The sequence below is a fragment of the Pieris napi genome, chromosome 5 (genome assembly GCF_905475465.1).
Source record: "Pieris napi chromosome 5, ilPieNapi1.2, whole genome shotgun sequence".
Taxonomy (NCBI): Eukaryota; Metazoa; Arthropoda; class Insecta; order Lepidoptera; family Pieridae; genus Pieris; species Pieris napi.
This window is the reverse complement of record NC_062238.1, coordinates 11644823-11668402: the sequence shown is the minus strand read 5'-3', so window position 1 is coordinate 11668402 and position 23580 is coordinate 11644823. Positions and strand designations below refer to the sequence as shown.

At 33.3% G+C, this 23580-nt stretch overlaps 1 protein-coding gene across 2 annotated transcripts in view; it reads right to left on the bottom strand.

Annotated features, from left to right (window-relative positions):
- The window catches only part of LOC125049301 (CD63 antigen-like), a 33281-nt gene extending 15470 nt beyond the window's left edge, over positions 1 to 17811 (bottom strand). The window contains exon 1 of one of the 2 annotated variants that reach the window (XM_047648446.1): positions 17616 to 17811. In XM_047648446.1, the coding sequence (XP_047504402.1) occupies positions 17616 to 17675 (60 nt within the window). In that variant the 5' untranslated portion in view covers positions 17676 to 17811. The remainder of the gene's footprint in view (positions 1 to 17615) is intronic. The other variant, XM_047648447.1, reaches the window with a different exon arrangement.
- Positions 17812 to 23580: the final 5769 nt, after the last annotated feature.

Genomic DNA, 23580 nt, shown 5'->3' with positions numbered 1-23580 from the left:
TTTGATCGATTTCTTCTGTTTTTTCTCTCTACTTCATAGTCAGCTTTCTGTTACATTCGATAGATTCCAGGCAAGAAGCGTATTCTTTATCTCTGATGCAAGATATTTTATTGGCTATATTGACACTAGGTTGTACGTTGGTCAATCGTTCTTACAACAGATTCTGACAATAGCTTAGCTTTTTAAAGCCCATTTAGGCGTGTACTGAATAGGAGATTATTGTTTATTTGTTTAATACACACAAGGGAGCGTTCAAGTATTACGTAACGTATTTTATCCTTTTGTAAAACGTTACGATGCGGGGCGGGGATTAAATTACGCGTTATTGTCAATATTTTTTTCGACTTACACCACATAATAGTAACTAAAGAGTCACTAGGTGGTCACGAAACGTTTTACTATACTTGGGTACAGCACTGTACTTGGGTACTAAAAAACGTTACGGCAAGTAACATGGGGGGGGGTCAATAATCTCCAAAAATTGCGTTACGTTATACTTGAACGCTCCCTAATGAATTGGTCCGTTTACCATTGGCCATAATATTATTGAGATAGTAGAGCTAATTCTTTAAGAGATATAGGGCCTATTTTGTTAATGTCATCGTTTCAAATATATAATAACAAAAGTACGAAACTCAGTCTCAAATCATATTCTATTTATATGTGTTGCTTCATATCGTCGTAAACGTAAGCTATTCGTAAAGAGTGCGTAAAAACTAAAGATCAAATGGCCTCGACACGCTTACTAAACCATGACAAAGTTATGACTCACAAAAATAATTCAATGAAGACAATGACTAAAAAGTTGAATAATTGCATTTAACAGCGAGGGGAATTACAGAAATGGGAACTTAAGTGCTTCAAGAAAAGAGCGAACCAATTATTAAAAGGCCGGCAACGCACTCGTGAACCCTTTGGCATTGAGTGTCCTCGGTATCACTTAACATCAGGTGGGAAAACTTTCATCATGAATACGCGACATTTTGTTTCGCATAAGTCAAAATGCATTTTCGTATGTTTAGTACCAAAAACACGGAACACTGATAAAGTTATCCATCCATTTGTATTACATACTTTATAATATTCTTAGCAAAGATAGTTATAATAATAATTAAAAATGTATTAATAAAAAATTAAAACCAATTTAAAAAGTTAGGTCCCTGTGGCAGTGTATCTCAAACTCCGAATATTATTTTATTCATAACACATAAATAAGTACACTTATGAACGTCAAAAAGAAGTTAAATTAATTGTAAATTTACATTTACTACCAGTTCGCAAGTCAAGGGCGTAGAGCGGGTAAGAAGAACTGGCAAGAAACTTTCCGCCACTCTTTTTAATCGCCATGTATTGAGTCATACAAATTGTTTGAACTGGAGCGAATCAAGCCCAAGGATTAGGATCATTTAAGTATTTGTCATCACATCTTTAATGCTGGCAGCATTTCCTCTCATTTTTCATTGGCTCGTTTTTAACATAGTGTTGAAAGGTATCGAAGCAAAGTAGAGGTCAAAATCCTCAACCGGACAGCACGTAAATACTACAGTACTGTCTTGTTTCTATTAAAACATCACAAGTCTTATAAGTAACTAGACTAGAGACTAGACGTCTAGACGGGCTAGACTTCATGTCATGAACCCATTACTTGCATTTTAGATATTCCTAAATGTACTTAGACACGTTGCTTGAGCACAGATCGCAGCTGGAAAAATCTGCCATAAAATTGTCAAATATACTAAGATAAGAGAATGTAATATCATAAGGATATTTCCGGAGTAGTTGTCGCCCGGGCCCGGCGGGAGACGCCAAGCCTTAAGTAATAACCCTTTTTAGGAAAGGGGAGTGTTAATACTCTAGCTGCATAGCTTCACTACAATCTGTATATTTTATGGGTGGAAATGATGGGTAAAAATAGAAACCTCTTTATGGTTTAAAGAACTTTATTTCTCATTACAAAAAAAATAGGTTTATTTACACGAGAAACTTAATATGAATATAGGAACGAGATACACGTCGCCATCAGACGTCCCAATTTTAGTCTAGGCTCATTCTGATATGTATCTCTTTAATGTCCTAAAGTTTGAATTGGTTAAACGCGCTAATATTACGAATTTTAGACGGTAATTGATTAAATAAATACTTAATAGACTTCTTTAAATAATTTGAACGCGGCTTCGGCTAGATAAGCAAACTCGCTCGACGAGTATTGCGTGTAGTGGTGTGTTTTTAAAATTAATAAACGCGATATTCCTGACCTGATAATTAAAAAATTAAAATGCTTATTATAAAAGTTACATTTAGTATAGGTAATATCTCAATTGTTATACTAAATTTGGCCTATACCTAGCACTGACCCTGCTAGCTGTATGCGCAAGGAGCCAAAAAAGGAACAATGACATTAGTATGGTTATCCTTGCCCATTAATAAAGAGTTGCATAATCAACTTTAGGATACTCGAGGTCAATTCGAACGTCATCAATTAACCCTCATTAGATATAATTAAAACCCACAGTAGAACAGATGCAGTTCTGCAGAAACTAACGACCGTTCTATTGTAAATATAAACGATAATTAGGAAGTTCAAGAGTAATTTTAACTGGCCAGCTTTTAATGACAGCAAATATATCAATGGCTGGGCTTGAGCGAAGATACGAGGCATATAGGAAATTCGAAATACAAATTAAAACTCGGTAGCCTTGTTAGACACAATAACTGGACAATAATAATGAATTAATAATAATAATTTAATTAATAATCGTATTTTAATAATCCTTTAGCCCGTGTTCTAAAACGTCACTCTTAAATCTTCATTCAAGAGCTGTTAAATCATTTTGACAGTGCTCAAGCGGAGATTTTGACGGGCCATAGTCTGTGGTTTTTACTAATCACACTAAAATACGAGGATGCATGACGTAAAAAGTTTTTTTTTTTTATAGAACAGGGGCTAACAGGCAGGAGGCTCACCTGATGGTAAGTGATAAGGCAGCCCATGGACAATCTCAATGCCAGATGGCTCACGAGTGCATTGCCGAAAATGTATCTATATATATAAAAATGAAACCCGTTTTCCGTTGTCACGACATAACATGAAAACGGCTTGACCGATTTGTCTGATTTTTTTTTATAATATTCCTTGAAGTAAGAGGATGGTTCTTACAGAGAGAAAAATTAAAAAAATGAGTGAAAAAGTCTAAAAACAATACTTTTCTATATTCCCATACAAAATATTCGTAATAATACTTAAAAGTCAATTTGAACTTTAATACCATATCATAAAGTTTAAATGTTAGTGGAGGGGTTCCGGGAAGGTAAATTTTTATTTTTTGACATAATGTATTTGTTGTCTTATCAACTTTCTTTTTTTAACTTACTAGCTAGACCGGTGTCCCGAATAGCAGAATAAGTATTTAAAAAAAAACAAAGAATCGACTGTTAGGCGATACGATGTTCGCCAGGCCAGCTAGTTATATATATTTTCATAAAATACTGGACTGGATTTGAAATCACCCTTTTTCCATTATTATCTGTTATGTCTATCTATTGTTCATACCGAATAATTCACGATCCAACCAGAAATTCCTGGTTATTGTTTGGTAAAATTTTTCGTCAAATCCATTATAAAAGCCGTTTTTGATAGCGTAACAGTTAAATAGTACATTTCTAGTAGGTCGTCTTTTGTCACACTGTCCTAAATATTTAATAATAGCTCAGAAAATATAGTGATCGAAATCTGAAGCAAATCGTATACATCTTTTTACAGTTGGTATCTAACCAAAATCAAATTTAGTATCTGAACGTTGTGTTATGCCAATCATCTGCTTCAATTAATTATAATGGGGAAAATGTAGGGTGTGTTGGTAGTAGGAAAAAATCATGGCGTAACGTTAGTAAAGGGAGTTGACAGGTCAACGGAAGAGTTGCCAGAGCAAAGCCCAGCGATTTTGTAACTCACTTTTCGAACTCACACAGCGGTTTTCGCATCGGCGGTCGCTCTGAAATCAGTCGTGAAGCTGTCATTTTATGATTTGGCATTCTAATAAACAATAAACTACAAGCTCCCATCTTTTCAGAATGCCAAATCATAAAATGACTGCTTCACGACTGATTTGAGAGCGACCGCCGATGCGAAAACCGCTGAGTGAGTTTGAAAAGTGAGTTACAGAATCGCAGGGCAGGACAAGACACGCTTCACGAGACTGACGGCTAACCTCTAGCGAGTTAAGCTTGAATCAAATAAAATCAAAATGGTAAGATTATTCTAGGTTATCTATTATTAATTATTATTAACTATTACTGTGTAGTATAAGAATATTGTAAATACTGTATATTTGTGGGTTGGAAATATATTTTATTTGTAATATATAAATATTAAAAACGTCGAAAAGATAAGACGAATATCACTGAAAGTTCAATAAAGGTTATTTCATAAGTTTATTGTATATAAACTTGTCGTTTTCCAGTTTCAACGTCGAAAGCACCGATCCGATCAATATCGTATAAGTTAGGTATCGTAGTAACAAAAAATTCATTTAAGATAAAATTAGCAAGAGATTGTTATGAACCCTAAGAGTGCCAATTTTAGTTAAGCGGCCTCGCATTCCATCTAGACATTGTGGGTAGCGTTTTACTTAACTGACAGTTACATTAAAACATTACTTAGTTAGAACTAAAATAAAAACAGTCGTACATAAGTTAAATATTATAGTGATTTTGATTCTATGTTATCATTGACAAATACTTACAACAATTGACCCTAATTACTTTAATAGTTAATATCTAAAACAATCAAAGACACTAATTAGAGTTCAATTAAAGACTCTCGAAACATAGTTCATACATAGATTCTTTGCATTTAGGCCTCTTTCTTTATAATTAAATTTCTCAATCTATGGATTCTGAGTTAGTCAAATCACATAAAAATTACTCTAGCCGAATTGTATTTCGAATCTATAGAGGCCTTACTACGAATCTTGGCATGACGCGGAGGTACGAAAAACTAACACAGACACAACGCACACTTATAACAACTCTTAGCTACAATCTCAAATATATGCGCACACACCCATTCACACACTCACACATTCAGAAATACTTAATGTCTTAACCTAGTTGTTATCAAAAAAACTGTTTTAAACATGTACCATCTACCACTGACTAATTGTTATCTAGTTACCCACAGCACAGGGGCTCCCTAGTGTGGACACTAGCGATATATGAATTTTATCACAACCTATTTGTCATGAATAACGCTGTCATTTTTAAAAAGATATATATATAGTATGTTTTCCATACAAACTTTTGTACCGAGACAGTTACCGCAGTCACGACATAAAACATTACTGCCTTAAGAAATCTTGTCTTTATTACCAGAATTCAAAGAAACGTACACGTAACATAATACAAAAATCCCATTTTTATAACATCTTTCTTGTTCTAATCAACCTTTGAGGCTGTATATATTATAAACGATTAATTCTTAGCAATATTATCAATAAGGATTCAGATAAGTGGACTATAAATGTTGATTTAACTTACACGACTTGACAAATAGGATTTGTTAGTGTAAATGAAATTCAGTGTCCATGGAGTGAGCGTCAGTCACAGGTAGCGGCGATAAAACCTTTATGACAGGGTTCATTCACCTCTCCCTCCGACCTAGTTTTGTGGACGTACAAATGTGATCCAGAACGCGCCTTGATTTAATGAGATCCGAGTTTAAAGCTCTAATGAGGACTTAAAGTGCGGTTTTATATTAATTTGTTTCAGTACCTTTTTACTTATTTTTTATATGACGCCTTTTAAAAATTAATGAACGTACTAAGTTCTATGACAGTTCCGAAACCCTGGCACTTCTGTTTCGTTGACAACAGCTGTTTTAGAGCCATATCCTCTGAGTGTGTAGCTACCACCACTGAGCCACGTTCAAAGATTTTGCAAGAACAGTTTACTTTTTAAAGTTAATATCAAGTACTCCTAGCAGAGAAGTACAGAAAGGCTTGTTAAGATCTAGCTCAAAGCAGAGTGAATTCAAGTGGAAACGTATACGACGTAAGAATTCTCATTATACGTTGATGGACGCACAAAGTTCATTGTCCGTTTGACAATAGACGTAGGGCCACAACCGAACCCGAAGTTGTGCTAAAACTGTAACTTTTAAGACTTTCAATTATTGTAGTAAACTATAGTTAACTAATTGTATTGATAAAAACAGTGTGAACTTAGTCTTTATTATGCAAAAGCTTTTAGCGATTTTCAAACTAATAAGACAATTAACGTGATTTTACTTTATTATTCAATTATAAAGACACTTTAAATCATAACCGTATTATAACTCTAAAGTTTCTTGCTTTAATTCGTCCTTAACTTTATAATCCATTTTCCTTTAGTTTTTATAATTTATAAATCGTATTTTTATTTATCCGTGTTCACAAAAACACAAAAAATCTTGATTTTTTTTTTATGTACCAATGTATCAGTGTGCGGAGCTTTGGGAAGCTTTTGTAAATAAATAATAATTGTAATCGTGGCGATTAAGTGAATAATGATAATAAAAATACAAAACTCAAGAGTTTTAGGTAAATGTATATTGTATATACTCCGCTGGGTTCAATTTAGATTTGAAATTATACATTCTATAGATATTGATATGTATTGCCTTGATTCAGGAAGTTATGCCTTATATGCAATAGTCACGTCTGCATTATGCACATAATTTATACTTTATAGCATAGCTAGTATAGCATTATAATTATTATAAAAATACGTGACATTATCATGTATTATACCTCCGCTAGGCAGTTAATAATAATTAAGATTTTTTAACGGGTGTTCAATATCGATACTAATAATAGCAATGAGCCGTTCAGCTAAAGCGCTATCAATAGTGAAATCTACGACTCAGAACCAAAAGTGTGATATCACAATGATAGGTATACCAAGACTTGAATGATAGTTCGCGATATAAGGAAACTAAATGAAGGAAATTTTCTAGTACAAACGGGAAGGAAGCTCACCTATTATGTGATAGCGCCGCTCATGGACACTCAATGCGAGAGGGCTCGCGAGTGCGTTGCCGGTCTTTTAAGTTTAGTACGCTCTTTTGAAGGACCCTAAGTAGAATAGGTTCGGAAATACTTTAGTGGGTAGCCGGTTCCAAATAGTGGTGGTGTGTAACAAAAACGTGCATTCAACAACGGATGGAATTTCGTATTTTTCCTCTGACGATGAAACTGAAAATTTTTCTAAGGAATTTTTGAAGTAAGCTCATAGCGATACGCAAATTCCTTTACTGCCTATAGACAAAACTGTTATTTGACTGTTGGAATGCAGTAATGTTTTATAAGCAGTGTCATCTCATATTATCAGGTGTCTGGTTTTGTCTTCATATAAAACTGATCCATATAGTAAACAAGACACGACGTTTGTTGAAGATAACGGCTATTTTTGCGACCAGAGGACATATAATATTTTATTTCGTATGATCGGCTAGTGGCTTTCACCTACAAGTACCTACTTTAATTTTTTTAAATTACTACAAAATGATTTGAATCTAACTATTTTGTCAGACAGAACATTGTAACATTCAAATATTTTGTTCTCAATAATTGCATTTTTAGGCCATTACAGAATATAAAAATATAGTTTCTCTTGAAACTAGAATTTCAGTTAATGGCCTTCCGACACAAATAATAAACCTATACAATTATTGATTATGCAGTCAATATGTAATAAACCCTTCCAGAGGCAAATGGCGCCTGTATGTCGCTACCTATGGCTTGGTGACTTCATCTCCGGCGGGGCACATTCCCCAAGCCCCATTATAATCCGTCGAATAACAGTCTTTCATAGTCCTATAGTCTAACGATTGTTTTAAAATTTCATTTTCGTGTTCAGTATTTTAGTTGATTTTACTTTAAAAATATTAAAAAGTTATTTTTGTGTCAAGAGTCTATACTCTTAGTAATTTAGCAATCTAAACGATATTTATCATATACAAATATATACTTTTAAAATTTAATTAAATATTTAATAACACGTTAATAATATACAATATTCTTAAACGAAATAGTAATAATAATATTTACAAGTGGATAATTACTGTCTATAAATAGTTTTTTTTGTATTAAACATTTTTTTTTCTAAACTAATCAACGCAAATACAAAATGTTTGACTTTTGTGTTAATGATTGATAATTGTTTGTTACAACTTCGTGTAAAGAAACGTTTGATCTCAATTTATTAATTTACTGGCGAAATAAAGATAAAACAATTAAACATTGCTATCGTGTTTAAAATTACAAACCAGTTTACATTAGCATTACGTGTTGCATTACAAGAATCTATTGCGAATACAAGGTTACGAAAGACATGCAACATCCGAAAACGATTACAAAAATACTTGTGTTATTCAGGGTACAATATTTATAATGCATAAGTGCTGTTAGAAAAGATATCATGCTGAGAGTAGGGGTGAGATTCTGAAGTGAGACTTGGCGAGAATTATGTCTCCGGTATGTCAAAATCCATTGCAATGCAGAAGTCATTTAGGGAGCGTTCAAGTATTACGTAACGCAATTTTTGGAGATTATTGACCCCCCCCCCCATGAACTCGCCGTAACGTTTTTCAGTACCCAAGTACAGCCCTGCGATTCTGTAACTCACTTTTCGAACTCACTCAGCGGTTTTCGCATCGGCGGTCGCTCTGAAATCAGTCGTGAAGCAGTCATTTTATGATTTGGCATTCTAATAAACAATAAACTACAAGCTTCCACCTTTTCAGAATGCCAAATCATAAAATGACTGCTTCACGACTGATTTGAGAGCGACCGGCGATCCGAAAACCGCTGTGTGAGTTCGAAAAGTGAGTTACAGAATCGCAGGGCAGTACTATACCCAAGTCTAGTAAAACGTTTCGCCTAGTGTCTCTTTAGTTACTATTATGTGGTGTAAGTAGAAAATAATATTAACAATAACGCGTAATTCAATCCCCGCCCCGCATCGTAACGTTTTACAAAAGGAACCCCCCCTTCCAAAATTCGTTACGTAATACTTGAACGCTCCCTTACTTCACTAACAGTCGTTGTATTCATACAAAATCATGCCGCACATATGTCAAATACAAAACGTTTTTTAACTTGAAATCTCCTTTTAGTTACAAAAACGCCCAAATTTTTAATGGTAAAATTAAATCATATTGATGGTTAACGCGATTACATATTAAATAAAATAAATCAATGGCTCTACAACCTCTTTAGGTCTTAGGCTCAGATTTCTGAATCTGTTTCATGATCATTTTTTAATCTAATAGGCAAGATGGTGATCAGCCTCCAGTGTCTGACACACGCCGTCGACTTTTTTGGTCTAAGACATGTCGGTTTCCTCACGCTGTTTTCCTTCACCGTTCGAGCGAATGTTAAATGCGCACATAGAAAGTTCATTAGTGCACAGCCAGGGATCGAACCTACGACCTCAGGTATGAGAGTCGCACGCTGAAGCCATTATTTATTTTTTTATTATTTATGGTAATGATAAATTAAAAATTAGAATTCGACTTTTTTATCTACGAATAACAGACTACCAAACGTCACCCTCTATCCAATGACAGCAGTAGATGTACCTAGTCCGTGGGAATGTAAAGTACGTAATCCCTAGAATGATTACATTATTTTTGGTACATTGGTTTTCGTCACACAGGTGTTTAATAACATTTAAGCGTTACATAACTGTACCATGTGTGACCAATCGGTCAATTGAGTAAGCGAACTCGATATTAAATGCCGTGATTGTTTCAGAGTACTTCATCGTTGCGATAACAGTGGTCTAATTTGCGAGAGCAAGAAAACATTCTCCTACAAGGGTATCTTGTTTCCTAGCTAAGTTTTAATTAGTTTCTAAAACTAATAAATAATAGTTTAAAAAAACTAAAAAACACGCTTTTAAAGTACATCAAACAAAAAAGTGAAAAATAATTCCTAATTTAGGCTGAAAATGGTAATGAACAAAAAATACTGGTATTAGGTATTGTGAAAAAGCGTGGGGCGCTCTGTGCCATATTTTTTATTTTTTAGTTAAATTTTTTTTATTAATTTTTTCGGATTATTGCATTATCATCGTTTTTTGACAGGTGCGCAAAGTTTGAATTAAATCTGTCCGTTAAAAGTGGGTCAAAATCGAGTCCGAAGGAGTCGGTTACATACATACATACAGGTGAAGCTAATATAAAGCGTGTAAAAAAAGGAATGAAAACCAGGAATTTGGATGAAAGTTATCTATAACGTATTCATGTAGCGTCAAGACTTACTTAGAGCTGATAAGGAATGAGTTCACATGCTTTACTATGTAATAAGGGTGACCTGACGTTTGTGAGCAAAAAAATTTATTTATATTCGAACATGATTGACAAAACCTTCTATCTAAATTTAAGTTTCGTGTACCCTCTCGATACCCCAGGCATCCCATTATTCCATTTGTCCCTCTTTTCCGTAGAACGCGTTTTGGTCGAAGCTCATCGATGTCCAGATTAAGCATTCTCATAAACGAGCTAGGTCTGGATATCCATAGTTGCTCCCCTCACACTATAAAATCGATTTTTGTTTAGTTTTTTGTAATTTCAATTTTTTTATTAGTATTAATTTTTTGTAATGTTTGTTTTGTTTGATATTTGTTTGATCACATGTATTTCATGTTTGTTTTAAGTGCTTGTCACATTAAAAATTGTATTTTGTGTTTGTTTTTACCAATGTATCAGTGTGCCGAATGTTGGCAAGCATTTTATTAATAAAAAAAACACTTAATTTGTAATATGCCTTGTAGTTGGCATATACAGGGCGTCCCAAGACTATAGGACATAATAAATAATGGGACAAAATAGAACTGATCATTTGTACACCAGATTTCAGCCTGATCAGCCACCAGGAACTCAAATAGAACCAGACAGAGGTAAATTAATAGGCAACGGCAAAGAAAACGAGCAGACTTCTCCCATAATATGAAGTAGACGTTATATCGGCGCCGACTCGGCGACTTATGGCGGATGATGTCATACTATAACTACGTGAATTTAAATTAGTTACCGAAGCAAACATCCGTTGATTTATTGTTGTACATGCAGATAACAGGTAGTAATCGGTGTCATAGGAACGAAACAAAAGAGATCATTTAGAATTTTAGAGAAAATATTAGTCTCAAAAGATTAAGCGTTACTGCTGCGAATGGGTATATTATTAATTTATTATGGGTGATTATGTAAAATAAAACAAATGAGTAAAGGATATTCATAAAAACAACAATAGTCTTCAACTAAATAATGACTTCCTAACTTAAATTAATAAAGGTGGGCCAGAATTACTTTTCGACCAAAACTTTTTATGTGTTCCACATAAATAAATTGTTTTTCCTATTACCATAAAGATGGTACACTTTATTTGAGGGGTCCCAAAGTTAAAATTTTTTTTTATAAAGAATTTCTAATCCTAGAACGTCAGATACACGGCAATCGCCATCCGTTACCTTTTTTCCTAACCTATTATGTATTTTTATACATTTTTCTGATGTAAAAAAATTAAACATGCTTAGAAAACTAATAATAAATTGGAGCCCTTCAAACTCTGACATTTTGCGCGGGGTTTTGGGTTTGCGTTTACTCCGACACCCGTGTTTGTATATTATAGGCGTAACAATTTATTTCATATTACATTTAACTTTGCATACAATAATCTGTAAATAACCGAACTTATTTAAAGTTCAGTAAAAGTTTCCGACTAAAAAACCTGAACTAGCTGTCATCCCATAGTTGTCCAGATATTTTGTGGATTGTAGGACAAAACCAGCTTCACCAACTGCCACAGATGCACTAAAATCGCCAAACAAATACATGATAAACAATTTTTCTCCCATAAGAAGATTATAAAATATCTATGTATGTTTAACATTTGAACTAGCGAACTGTGGATTCTACTCCCAGTGGTTACCTGAGAGAAACGAACCAACCACTCCAACCATACAAAGAGTGTACTCCTCTCTCAAAGGCCGATAACGCACCCACTAAAATTGGGTGTCCATGGGCGTCCCGTAAGATCGTTTATATATAAAAAAATATATCATGAGTGAGTTTGTAAAATTGTAACACACCAATCATAAATTAACGGGCCGGCGTAACTTAAACATGAGATAAGTAAGGGTTCAGAGATCAGTCAAGATTAGACTATGACACTTGTTTTCGCAACTAGAGACTTTTAATTTCGGCGAATTCTTAATCTAAGTCTATTATATTATGTAATAGTTTGGAAAATCCAAAAGTGCACGCCTCATAGCGGTCATTCACATTTAAAAAAAAAAATAATAAATCATTCGTTTACATTTTTATTTTTTATTTTTACTTCTTACTACTTACATAATATAATAAAAAATATATAGTGGCGCCATAACTCTAAGGTGAGGAAAAAATATACTAAAATTCGTATTTTAGTTTTTTACAAATTATAATTAAACGACAGTACTTAGAACGCTAATATTAACTAGGAATCAGCCCAGGGTATAACTTTATATAATAAGAAAAAAAGTATTCTGGTACGATAAATTTTTCGACCAATTTCTCTGCCACATACATGGATCCATAAACACAGACTGTCGGACGTCCAAGAATGATTGATTTTAATGTTATTATTTACTATGTTAAACAAAATAATTGTTCATAAAAAATACCATATGTGCTTGATAGATTATTTAACTCGATTTTATGCACTCATTATCTTGTAAGTGTTATATTAGTGAGAAAAAAGTCATTCAAGTTTCGAAAGACTGGGTTTTTTGACATGTCGAGAGTAGAGCACTGCGAGGCGTGCAATAAGAACTACAGCTTGTCTTATAAAGTGTCAAAAACATTCAGCTGTGGCCTTAATTTTACTAATAAATCATTTAAGCCTATTCGACCTCACTTATATGACCAGTTTGTATTTATAGTTATGACAAGATAATGTTCAGAAGCAATTTGTTACAGTTTTACGTTTACACTGACCTCACTAGCAAATAAAGTTACGCTTTTCACGACTAGAAACATTAATATGTAACATGTAGAAATATTTTAACTTCTATAAAAATGTAGAACTGGAATTTAAATTATGAAAGAAAATATATCAATTCGAAATGTAACGAATATTTGAATAATGACTAACCTCCTTAATTATAAATGTTATCAGTCTAATTGCAGCCTTTTGTCTCTTTCTGTCAAGTTGATGTGACGCTGTGATGAAAAGAGACAAGTACAGTTGACGTGCATAAGGAATTAATAGTTTTTTATTTAATGGGGACAGACAGGTTTACCTTTAGAATAATATATTTTAACTACCACATGAAGGAGCATACATAATATTACAGGTTCCATTGAAATCGGTACATTTCTATGGAAAACGGATATGCATATTCCAATTCTCAATAGACATTTGCAAAGAATACAACAGAAAGTAGAAAGTAAAATATAGCGTCAGAAATTCTATGGGAATGAACTCTTTTGTTTTCGAACTTAAATACCGTTAAAAATTCAAAATGGCGGCAAACTTTCGTGTGGAATACCCAATACAGTGAGCTGCCAAAAATACATTCTGTTCTATATCAGAGGCTTAAATATGCTTTTAAAATTACGTCCAGGTCAATGTCATTTGTAATGATCTCAGTAATAAATTTATTTATCAAAATAAAAACATTTAACAGCTGAAATCCATTTTTTTATTATAATTAACCTAAGCTACACACAATCACAATCATAAGCTAAGGTGTATTTTCAATTAGGTCAAGGAAAATTCAAGGAGACCAGCGTATACGTGATTCAGTTCAAGGTGGTAGAATTTTTCCTCACTTTAAGGACGAGTCTATATGGGACAACCTAATAAAAAAGATGACTCAACATTGTTGAATTGACCCATTACATAATACCAGAGATTTAGTAGATGGTAGGTAACCACTCTTGTAAAGAACTCTTGTAGTGTATTTTTATAATCAACTCGCATAATGACCAAACCAATGAAATCTAATATATAAAATTCTCGTGTCACAGTTTTCGTTGCCATACTCCTCCGAAACGGCTTGACCGATTTTGTTAAAATATTTTGTGCTTATCCGTTATCTATGAGAATCGGCCAACATCTATTTTTCATCCCCCTAAATGTTTGGGGTATTCCACCCCTAAATTTTTATTTTTATTTTTTAGACAAAATTTTTAATTACTATTTTTTTATGATACAACATCCAAAAATACATACAACCCCTAACTTTCACTCCTCTACGATCAACCCCTATTTTTTTATTATAAATGATATGGCAAAACGACGTTTGCCCGGTCAGCTAGTACCTAAATATATACAAAATTTTAATGATTCTACAAGTGTTAGGCTGTGTTTATAGCAACCGTCGTAACTGACATGAAACTTACCTAAATATTTAAATCTCTATGATATTTATACAATTGTTCGATGTTAAAATCCAAAAATAAAACTAAAAACCCCAATGAAATGTAAAGGCCGCATTAATTATTCACACGAAACGCACCTGTTGAGGACGAAGGGAGTAAGTCACGCACGGATAATCGAATTTTTATGATGGAAAACAAACATCACCTAAAATGGCCGATTTACATTAACTTAGTGTTTAGGAGAGTGCTTTAGGATAGTACTTTAGTTGTAACATGTAAACGCTACTTGCTTTAGTAAACGCTACGCTAAAGAACTTGCCTTTCAAGTTGTACTAAAGCACTCTCCTAAACACAAGGATAATGTAAATCGGCCTTAACAGAGAATTAAATAGCCAGTAGCCGGTATGTGAATTATCAGATAATATTTCATTTTTACAACAATATAGGAAATAAGACATGACAATGGCATAAGGTCATTATTAAAATATATTATATACGAAAAATATGTTATCTGTGTTCAACGTTATTTTTTTTTGCTTGCTGAACTATGTTAAATACTATATATAGCTATTTAGTACGATATCATGCCGGAAAACATTTGACACAAACTCTAAAGGCCGATTTACATTATCTTAGTGTTTAGGAGAGTGCTTTAGTACAACTTGAAAGGCAAGTACATTAGCGTAGCGTTTACTAAAGCAAGTAGCGTTTACATGTTTCAACTAAAGTACTATCCTAAAGCACTCTCCTAAACACTAAGATAATGTAAATCGGCCTTAATAGGTATATGCAATCGAAACTGGAAGGAAAAACAGCATCACTCAGTCAGATATTTTAATAATCGACAATTTTAACGAAGTAACAAGAAAAATTACATTACACATTAATTATTTATATAATAAGATCATTAATGTTAAATAATCATTACCTCAATTTATCATTAATTAAATCATAATGGACTTCTCATTATTGGTCATCAATCTCTAATGTATAGCTGTAATGCCAACTGTAAATGGTCGAAGCCAATAGTGAAAATGCTTCACCTAGAAATAGGACCTAAACTCTAGGAATATACAAAGACCTCAAGAGTGCTAAGTATGACTTTCCTATGTAAATTACAAGCGTAAATATTCATTTAGTTTAAAATATACTTTTTGATTATGCAGACTTAACAGATCGATGTTATAAATTTAGATCACGTATTTCAGATGCATTAGGTCACGTTTAAAAATGTTTCAACTGTACGCTTGTTAATATTTTTTATGGCATGACGCGCCGAGGTTATGACGTCATAATTAATCACATCGTAATTGTCGTTGGTAAAACCAGTAATTAAAAAAAAAGGTTAGTATACCTTAGATAAATATATAAGATATTTTTAATAATCAATGGGTTTTACTAACTGGCACGCAGCTTAAAACGCTTTTTATGTTTGAGCATCTAAAGTGCGTTTTGACGGAAATTTCCTGAACTGAATGTATAGGCACGTTGTTTAAAATTTAATTTTTACGCGAACAAAAATCAACAGCTCCGTTTTTATGATTCGGAAGAAAAAAAGATTTAAATTGATATTCATTTTAAATAATGTTGCATATTTGTCTTATTTTGAAAAAACTAAAAAACATCATAACACAAATATATAGTTCATTTTTGCATACAAATGGGGTTAAAACTACAAAAAATAGTTACCCCTATCACCTCCTAACGGGAATACGTAAAATTAACAAGAGCCGTCACAATTATCTTTAGCACTCAACCGTTGAAACTTAAAAAGTTTATACAACAATTTATCGGTATGCCTGGTCGAAGTCAATATTACCACGATAAAAACATAATTACGACAAAAAAAAAGTATTACCCTACAGGCATTCTTAAAAGAATCACACCATTCACTTAATCATTAGACTAGACGCATTTATTTGAACGCATTATATTAACACGTTCACTGCGTAACAGGCCGATATCAGCCTGCCGCGGTATTTCCGCTGGTGCGGACGAAGAAATCTATGTCCCTCTCGCTGGTGCGTAACGATTATCTCAGGTGTTTGTAAAAATTCGACAGGGACAAATATATATTTCATCTTGCGGTCAAAATTGTAGGTTTTCCCCATCAAAACATAACGGCAGGCTTTTATCGACCTACCACGCACTGACGCTGCTTTGCATCCGCTGAGTGCGGCAGTGGGCCTATTTCAGCCCGCCCACCCAACAGGCAGCTGGCGACCCGATACCGCACAGAGCGCGCGCCCGGCCAATTAGTGTTGTGCTATCTAACTGATCTAACGTAGCGTTCGATAAAATCAACGATGGCAAGCAATATAAGAAAAATACAAATTTTGGAAAATAGAGTAATTCTCCTTGCAGTTATTGACAGTGATAGTGACAGCAGTGAAGAAATATTTTCTACTAAGAAAAATAAAAAGTATTTCTGTTTCCAAGACAGGCATACATAAGTAAAAAAATACATTTTCAGTCGTTTTACGACAATTCTGTTTTATTTTCGATATCCCCTTATTTCTCTGTCCCATCACTACTAAAAATATAATCAAGTGCGGTTCAGGTCGACATCGGCCTGCCGCTTTTCCTGCTTTATTGCTCATTTCCTGTTTGCCAGATCCCGGGGCGAATCAAACCTAAGGAAGTTGGGTTCAAGGTCATTCTAACAATATAAAAAAATATATTATACATTATGTTTCCACAAAGTTATAGCAATTTAATCTATCCTAGTGCTGTTGGGTCTAGAAAGACCTGCCACGCACCGGCAGAAATATCATTGGGGGCGCATTTTGGCCCGCCGCCGCACCTGATTAAGAATTATGATTTTACTTGCCGCAGTGAACGTGTTAAAGACTAACTACGAAACAGCCTCGAAACATCCATTACAACTTACTTTATTAAATTCCTAAATTACCAAACTTACCTTGATTTATAAGATAATTTATCTCATTCTTACTTTTTGTTTTACTTAATTTTTTTAAGATAAAAGGATGAAAAAAGTATTAACGTTGGTTTTTAAATTTTTTTTAAGATTTTATGGACTGGTTTCCTATACCAATTACTACAATGTAGAAAAAAAGTATAAGCATTCCATCACATACTAATGGCTAGACCAAAGGGCCACGTACCCATGGGCTTCACTGTTGGCTGACCACGACCATCTTAACGAAATGAAACCGGTTCTACCGCCCTTTGTGACTATATCAAAACTTACCGCGACAATCAGATTGAAGAAGAAGAGCACGTATTTCACAAAACTTATTCCACACCCCATTTTGAACACACTTCGAACACAAAACTACACAAGTTAAGGTCACACACAATTTTGTTTACGCACGCACGGACGTATACAAACTTCACGAGGCAACAAGCGCGACTAACATTAAACGACAAATGAAAATAAAGGGCACTCGGCAGCCATGAGCCAGTGTTGCCGCGTTCTTAAATATAAGTTTCCAATTATTACCCAAAGCTTTCTTAAGTACTTCATAATAATTATAGGTCTACCAGGATCTGATGGCAAAAAGGGAAAAAAGAAATTGACGCTAGCAATACTGGGGAAATTGGAGTAAAACGTTTTGATACTTTTTTTTCCTTATAGCGGCTGATTCTGTGTGATACACTCAAAATATATAAAAATTAATCCAATGATAATTTTTGAAAATGTGGCGAATGTGGGGTTTGAAATTTAGATGAAAACTCCAATTACTCGGTTCATGAAATTATTAATTATATAAGAACTTGAAAATGGTTCCAAATACTGCACATCCATAAAAAAAAGTGCGTGTACTTATGTACGCGCGTAAGAAGTTATACTTCTTTGGCATTATTAAAAATAGTTTGGCTTTGTTCCACCTCCAGTTTTTGATGTTCCACAGCGATAAGATGACAACTCTTTTTTTGTATTCAATTTAGTGCACTTACACTGATTCATCAATTGTTTTTTGTCTCTTGTCCTTATATTTGCTAGATTAAATCAGAAAAATTACATGTTTTGATTAAACAATGTGGTCATTTTTTTAATCAAAACATTACTCGATAATAATAATACATACGGATAGTTAATCTCAATTGTATTGAAGCACTTAAGAAGATTGATGAGCACAGTTTTTTCACAAATATTAATTAATATTGGTTTAAGTATTCAATTTAAATCACTTCTGATTATAATTCAAAAAGCATTGCTAAATTTCTTTGAAAAAATAATTAAAACTCCTTTATTTGTTTAAAAGGTAAATGACAAATGTCATTATGGTCATTCAAAATTCTTGGCATACGAACTTCACGCATATTCTATTTCTTTTTACTTGTAGATTGTCTTATTCCTATCTCGCTCGCGCACGCTATAATCACACTCCTAATTTTGTGTCACAGGTGCGCGCGCATTGTAAAATTTCACTCTCATACATTTTTCATAACGCGCCTAAAGAAGTATAACTTCAAAAAGTCTTCAACGCAGTATTTATAATAAACCTTTCCTCCTGCGTCTCAATTAACCGATCTTGTTCTATAAACTGATTTTCAATTTTTATTACATGTTCACAAGATTTTCGCTATTCATCAATCCCTATTTGAGAGAAAGAAACAGTGTAAAACTCATTTATCTTGTTTCTGATCAATTCTAAATCAAAACTATCCTAGTTTATTTGTAGTATAAGAAACCCCTGAAATAAACCAAAGTTTAGTATAAGTACATAATATAATACACACGAAAAATCCCATAAACCAAAGTATCAAGACGTGTTATTCCTACTAACCAGTCAATGCTTGCACATGGCTCAATATCGATGATTGTGTATGTTCTGCATCTTGTTAATCAAGTATTCTTTGATAAACATTGAAAACAATATGTCTTGCTTGCGATCGAAGAGGTTTCTTAGACATTTTCATCACTTTTTAAAGGATATTTGACGCCAAACCAAAAACAATTCCTCGAAATTTCAGTTGACAGATGAAATTTTTCTTTTATTGCCATATGAAAATCGCTAATTTTTAAAAAAAAATTTTGCCATCAGATTCTGGTAGACCTATAGTCAATATTAGAGATTGCTTCATATAAAATTAATATAAATACGGAATTTATGTTTGTATACTTGTTTTAATATTTAAATGCAATCGTAATTTATAGAGATTTTTACATAACTATAATTTAACTCTACTGTCAACATTAATAAAACAAATAATGTTCAAGGAATATTCATTCTTACACAAAATTATAGCATAGGATTTTTGATCACTCTTTAAAAAATTACCGGAGATATTAGTATACTCAAATGGCAACACTGAAAAAAGCGAGAGTCTGCGATCGCGATGGCGACGGCTCCGGGGTCTCGCCCCTCGCCCCGCGCGCTTATGAGACATGAATCGTGACCCCTCATTCAATCTATTAAACATCTCGCTTACACTTATGGCTAAAAGGACATCTCCGTCTTATTTTTGTCTCTTATCTAGACAAAGAATCCTTTGGAATGCAATATTCTTTATTGCTAAGACAAAAATATAATCTATCTGGTTCCTCCGAGTTCGTTACCGCATAATTAAAACAAATGCTTGTGTTCTTTAACTTATGTATATTATGTAGTTTAGGTAAACGAAAAATAAGAATATTTCAAGAATTATGTAATATAAATTATATTATTTTACTTGCTGTGCCTCGTTGCTTAATTCAGTCGTAGTGTTAGTTATTGCCTTTCTCGATGATTAATAGATTATCGACAAAACAGAGGAAAGTTTAGTAAGTGACAAGCGAACAAATATTCGTTTTGACATAATATGTAAATTACACGAATTTTATAATTAATTTGAGTTAGACGGTGTCGTCACAAATATTATTTTAGATATAACTATCGAACATTTATAGCAATTATTAGCGAAACAAAATAGGGTCTTTAAAAGTACAAACTTTCAATTCACTTTCTAGTTAAACTTGGATCGGTAACCAATAGCATATAACTTGATTCGATGTAGAAAGTTGAGGTAAGTATTACCTGTGGTATTTCATTATTATTGATGTGAATATATATATATACTAACTGACCCGACAAACGTTGTTTTGCCATGTATATTTTCTAAGAAACTACCGAACTACTAAAGAACTAAGAAACTAAACTAAAGAACTATCTACAATAATAAATAATAGGGGATAATCGTAGAGGGGTGAAAATTAGGGATTTTTATTTTTGTATGCTGTATGATACAGAATACAGAATTCTTAGAAATAATATGTAATGGCAAAACCTTTGTCGGGTCAAAAAAAATAAAAATCGGTCTAGCCGTTTCGGAGGAGTACCTATGGGAAGGAACATTGTGACACGAGAATTTTATATATAGAGATTTTGAAGAAATTCCTCCTCCAAATTCCGACATTCCTGTCTGCACTGTGCCGCTCTCTGCCATGTACCACCTGCTGTTTCTTTAATGTGGTCTATCCACCTTCTGAGTTGTCTCCCCCTTTTTCGTTTGCTGTACCTTGGACATCAGTTTAGTAGGTTTTGCTCCACTTTTCTGTTGCCCCGCCCGTTTCCACTTTAGTTTATTTATTGTTATTGTATCGTCTGTTACCTTAGTTAGTTTCTTAATACTGTATTCTTTATTTTGTCTCTTCTTTTGATAGAAAAAAAAAACAGATTTGGTAATGGTATGGTAAATATGGTATATGGTTATATTCTTTTAGTACTAAACTTTAATCGAACCAAGTCATAACAACGCCACGATACGTTATAAAATTACATGAACAACCCTTGCTTGTTTCCGGTTTTGTTTTTCTGACACACGCACGCGTAAATTTTTTGGGTCGAATGCATGCTGGTTTCCTCAAAACTTAAGTCATGCTTCACCGTACGAGCCAGTGTTAAATACACACATAGAAAAGTCTATTGGTGCTAATCAGGGTCCGAACCTACGAACTCAGGGATGAGAGTGCGTACTAGAACCAATAGTATTATACTATATTTTATATATTTATTGAACTAGTTTTTTATTTAATAAAAATTAGTCAATTTTAGTCAGTATATTTATTAGATCATCGATATTATATCGATTGAATTGGGTAAGCAGATCTCATAATTATTAGGTACACGGAGAAAAAATTATAGCAGCTTTCAGTGAAGAATATAAGTAAAAATTACTAAATTTCGATTACAATATCCGCGATATTCTAAAAGATCATAATCGTTAATGTATAATTAGTAACGCGTTTAGGAATTGTTCTTGCATGTTGAAATATTTATTAATTAGCACTGTATATGAGAATATTTCGATTTTTGTTAAATATTTTCATTTCTCTCCAATTTTCGAAATTCGTATTATGTGTGTATAATATTTTTTTTTTAATTTGTAAACCGAAATAAAAAAATTATGAACTAAATTTGCCGCCCCTTAAAATTTGCCGCCCTAGGCTCCAGCCTACTCAGCCTGCTGGTAAATCCGCCACTGAATTAGTATATAATATTTTCAAATGGCTTATTATTTACACATTATAAATTTGAAAAAAAATCTATGTTTTTTTAAACAACAAATAGCAGAGGATAATCATACAATTCATGAACATAATAGTGATATGGCATTCTTATTTATTCTAAAATATAACATAATGGGGAATTACGTTTTTGTTAGACATGCCTAAATAATTAATTGAATATTATTGAACAGTTTATTTATTTACACTTTGTTGCTTTATGATATATAATTTAACAAAATTACATGTAAAGGAAATGCAACTGGCGGCCTTATCGCTTTCGAGCGATCTCTTCCAGGCAACCACTGAGAAAAGAAAAAAATGTATTAAATTACATAAGGTAGGCAAGAAGTGCAAAAATACATGTATTACAAATAGTTTGTGCAATTATTTGTAGGTATACTTAATCTTCAACGAATCAAAGCCGTTAATCTATAGCAAATTATAAACTCGATATCTACGAAGTCGGTAGAAGAGCATTGCCGTCTTCTTTCTCATCTCCGTCGATATTTGAATAATTTATTTATAATAACACTTTCTAAACTCAAAATACCCCAAAATATCCGAAACAGACAGTAGATACATATTGAATTTTATAGGTTCTAAACTATTATTTGGACATTTCAATACAAAAAAGTTGAACAAAAAGTAACTTTTTTAGAATCGCTTATTCTGTCATAGTTGGAAGCGCAACTGTCAAATTTCGGTTCAGCCGAGCGGTCATGGTACGAAGTTTCATACAAATTGAACGAACGAAATCTTATGGCCGATTTACTTTATCTTAGTGTTTAGGAGAGTACTTTAGTATAACTTGAAAGGCAAGTTCTTTAGCGTAGCGTTTACATGTTTCAACTAAAGTACTATCCTAAAGCACTCTCCTAAACACTAAGATAATGTAAATCGGCCTTTATAACCGCTAAGGTCACGTGGGAACATAAACTGTCTCGGTTTTTCGATGTCATGGTACGAATTAGCGATGCATCTCAGTTGTAGCTTGTCAATTGGCTCGCAAAAAGAGCTCATGGTAGGCCCCATGATAGATTTCATAGACTTCTGTCCGTTCGTCTTTCTGTTTTATACAAAAATTATTAATCTCTGTCGATACATTTACAAGTATTCTTCATCAAAGACCCATTTAAAACATACAAGAGGTCACCCAAATTTGTACGTACCTACATATATATGTATGTACTGATAAACTTATTAACATACCTAGTTAGTTTTACTCAAATGCATTTAAGAAATTCCATTTCTTTATAGACCATTGTTTCAGTTGCCAAGACATGCTGTTGTTTTCCTGCATTGTACTGAATCGCGCTATCAAAGTATTTCCGAAACATATATGTATATGTCGCAGCCAACTCGCTTAATAAGTCGTTCAACTAACAGTCTAGCCTCCTAACAGCGCCGTTTAGCTAGCGGCCTGAAAGATATTCGGCTAGTTGATGAAACAGCTAGGCAAGTGACATGGATCGAAGACATTTCATTACTTGCCTAGCCTGACTGTTAATTTAAATTTAGTTCCACTTTCTGTCAATATGGCGTCGGGAAACCATAACTTTGATGGTGTTCTCCAAATTATAATGAAAAACAACAGGTACATTGGGAGAGTGTAGTGAACATTATAATGTGAATTTTTCTGTGACTGACTCAAGCTATTTAATTTTTAAAGAAATATTTTTATGTCAGATGTTTTTTTTTGAAGTTATACTTCTTTAGGCGC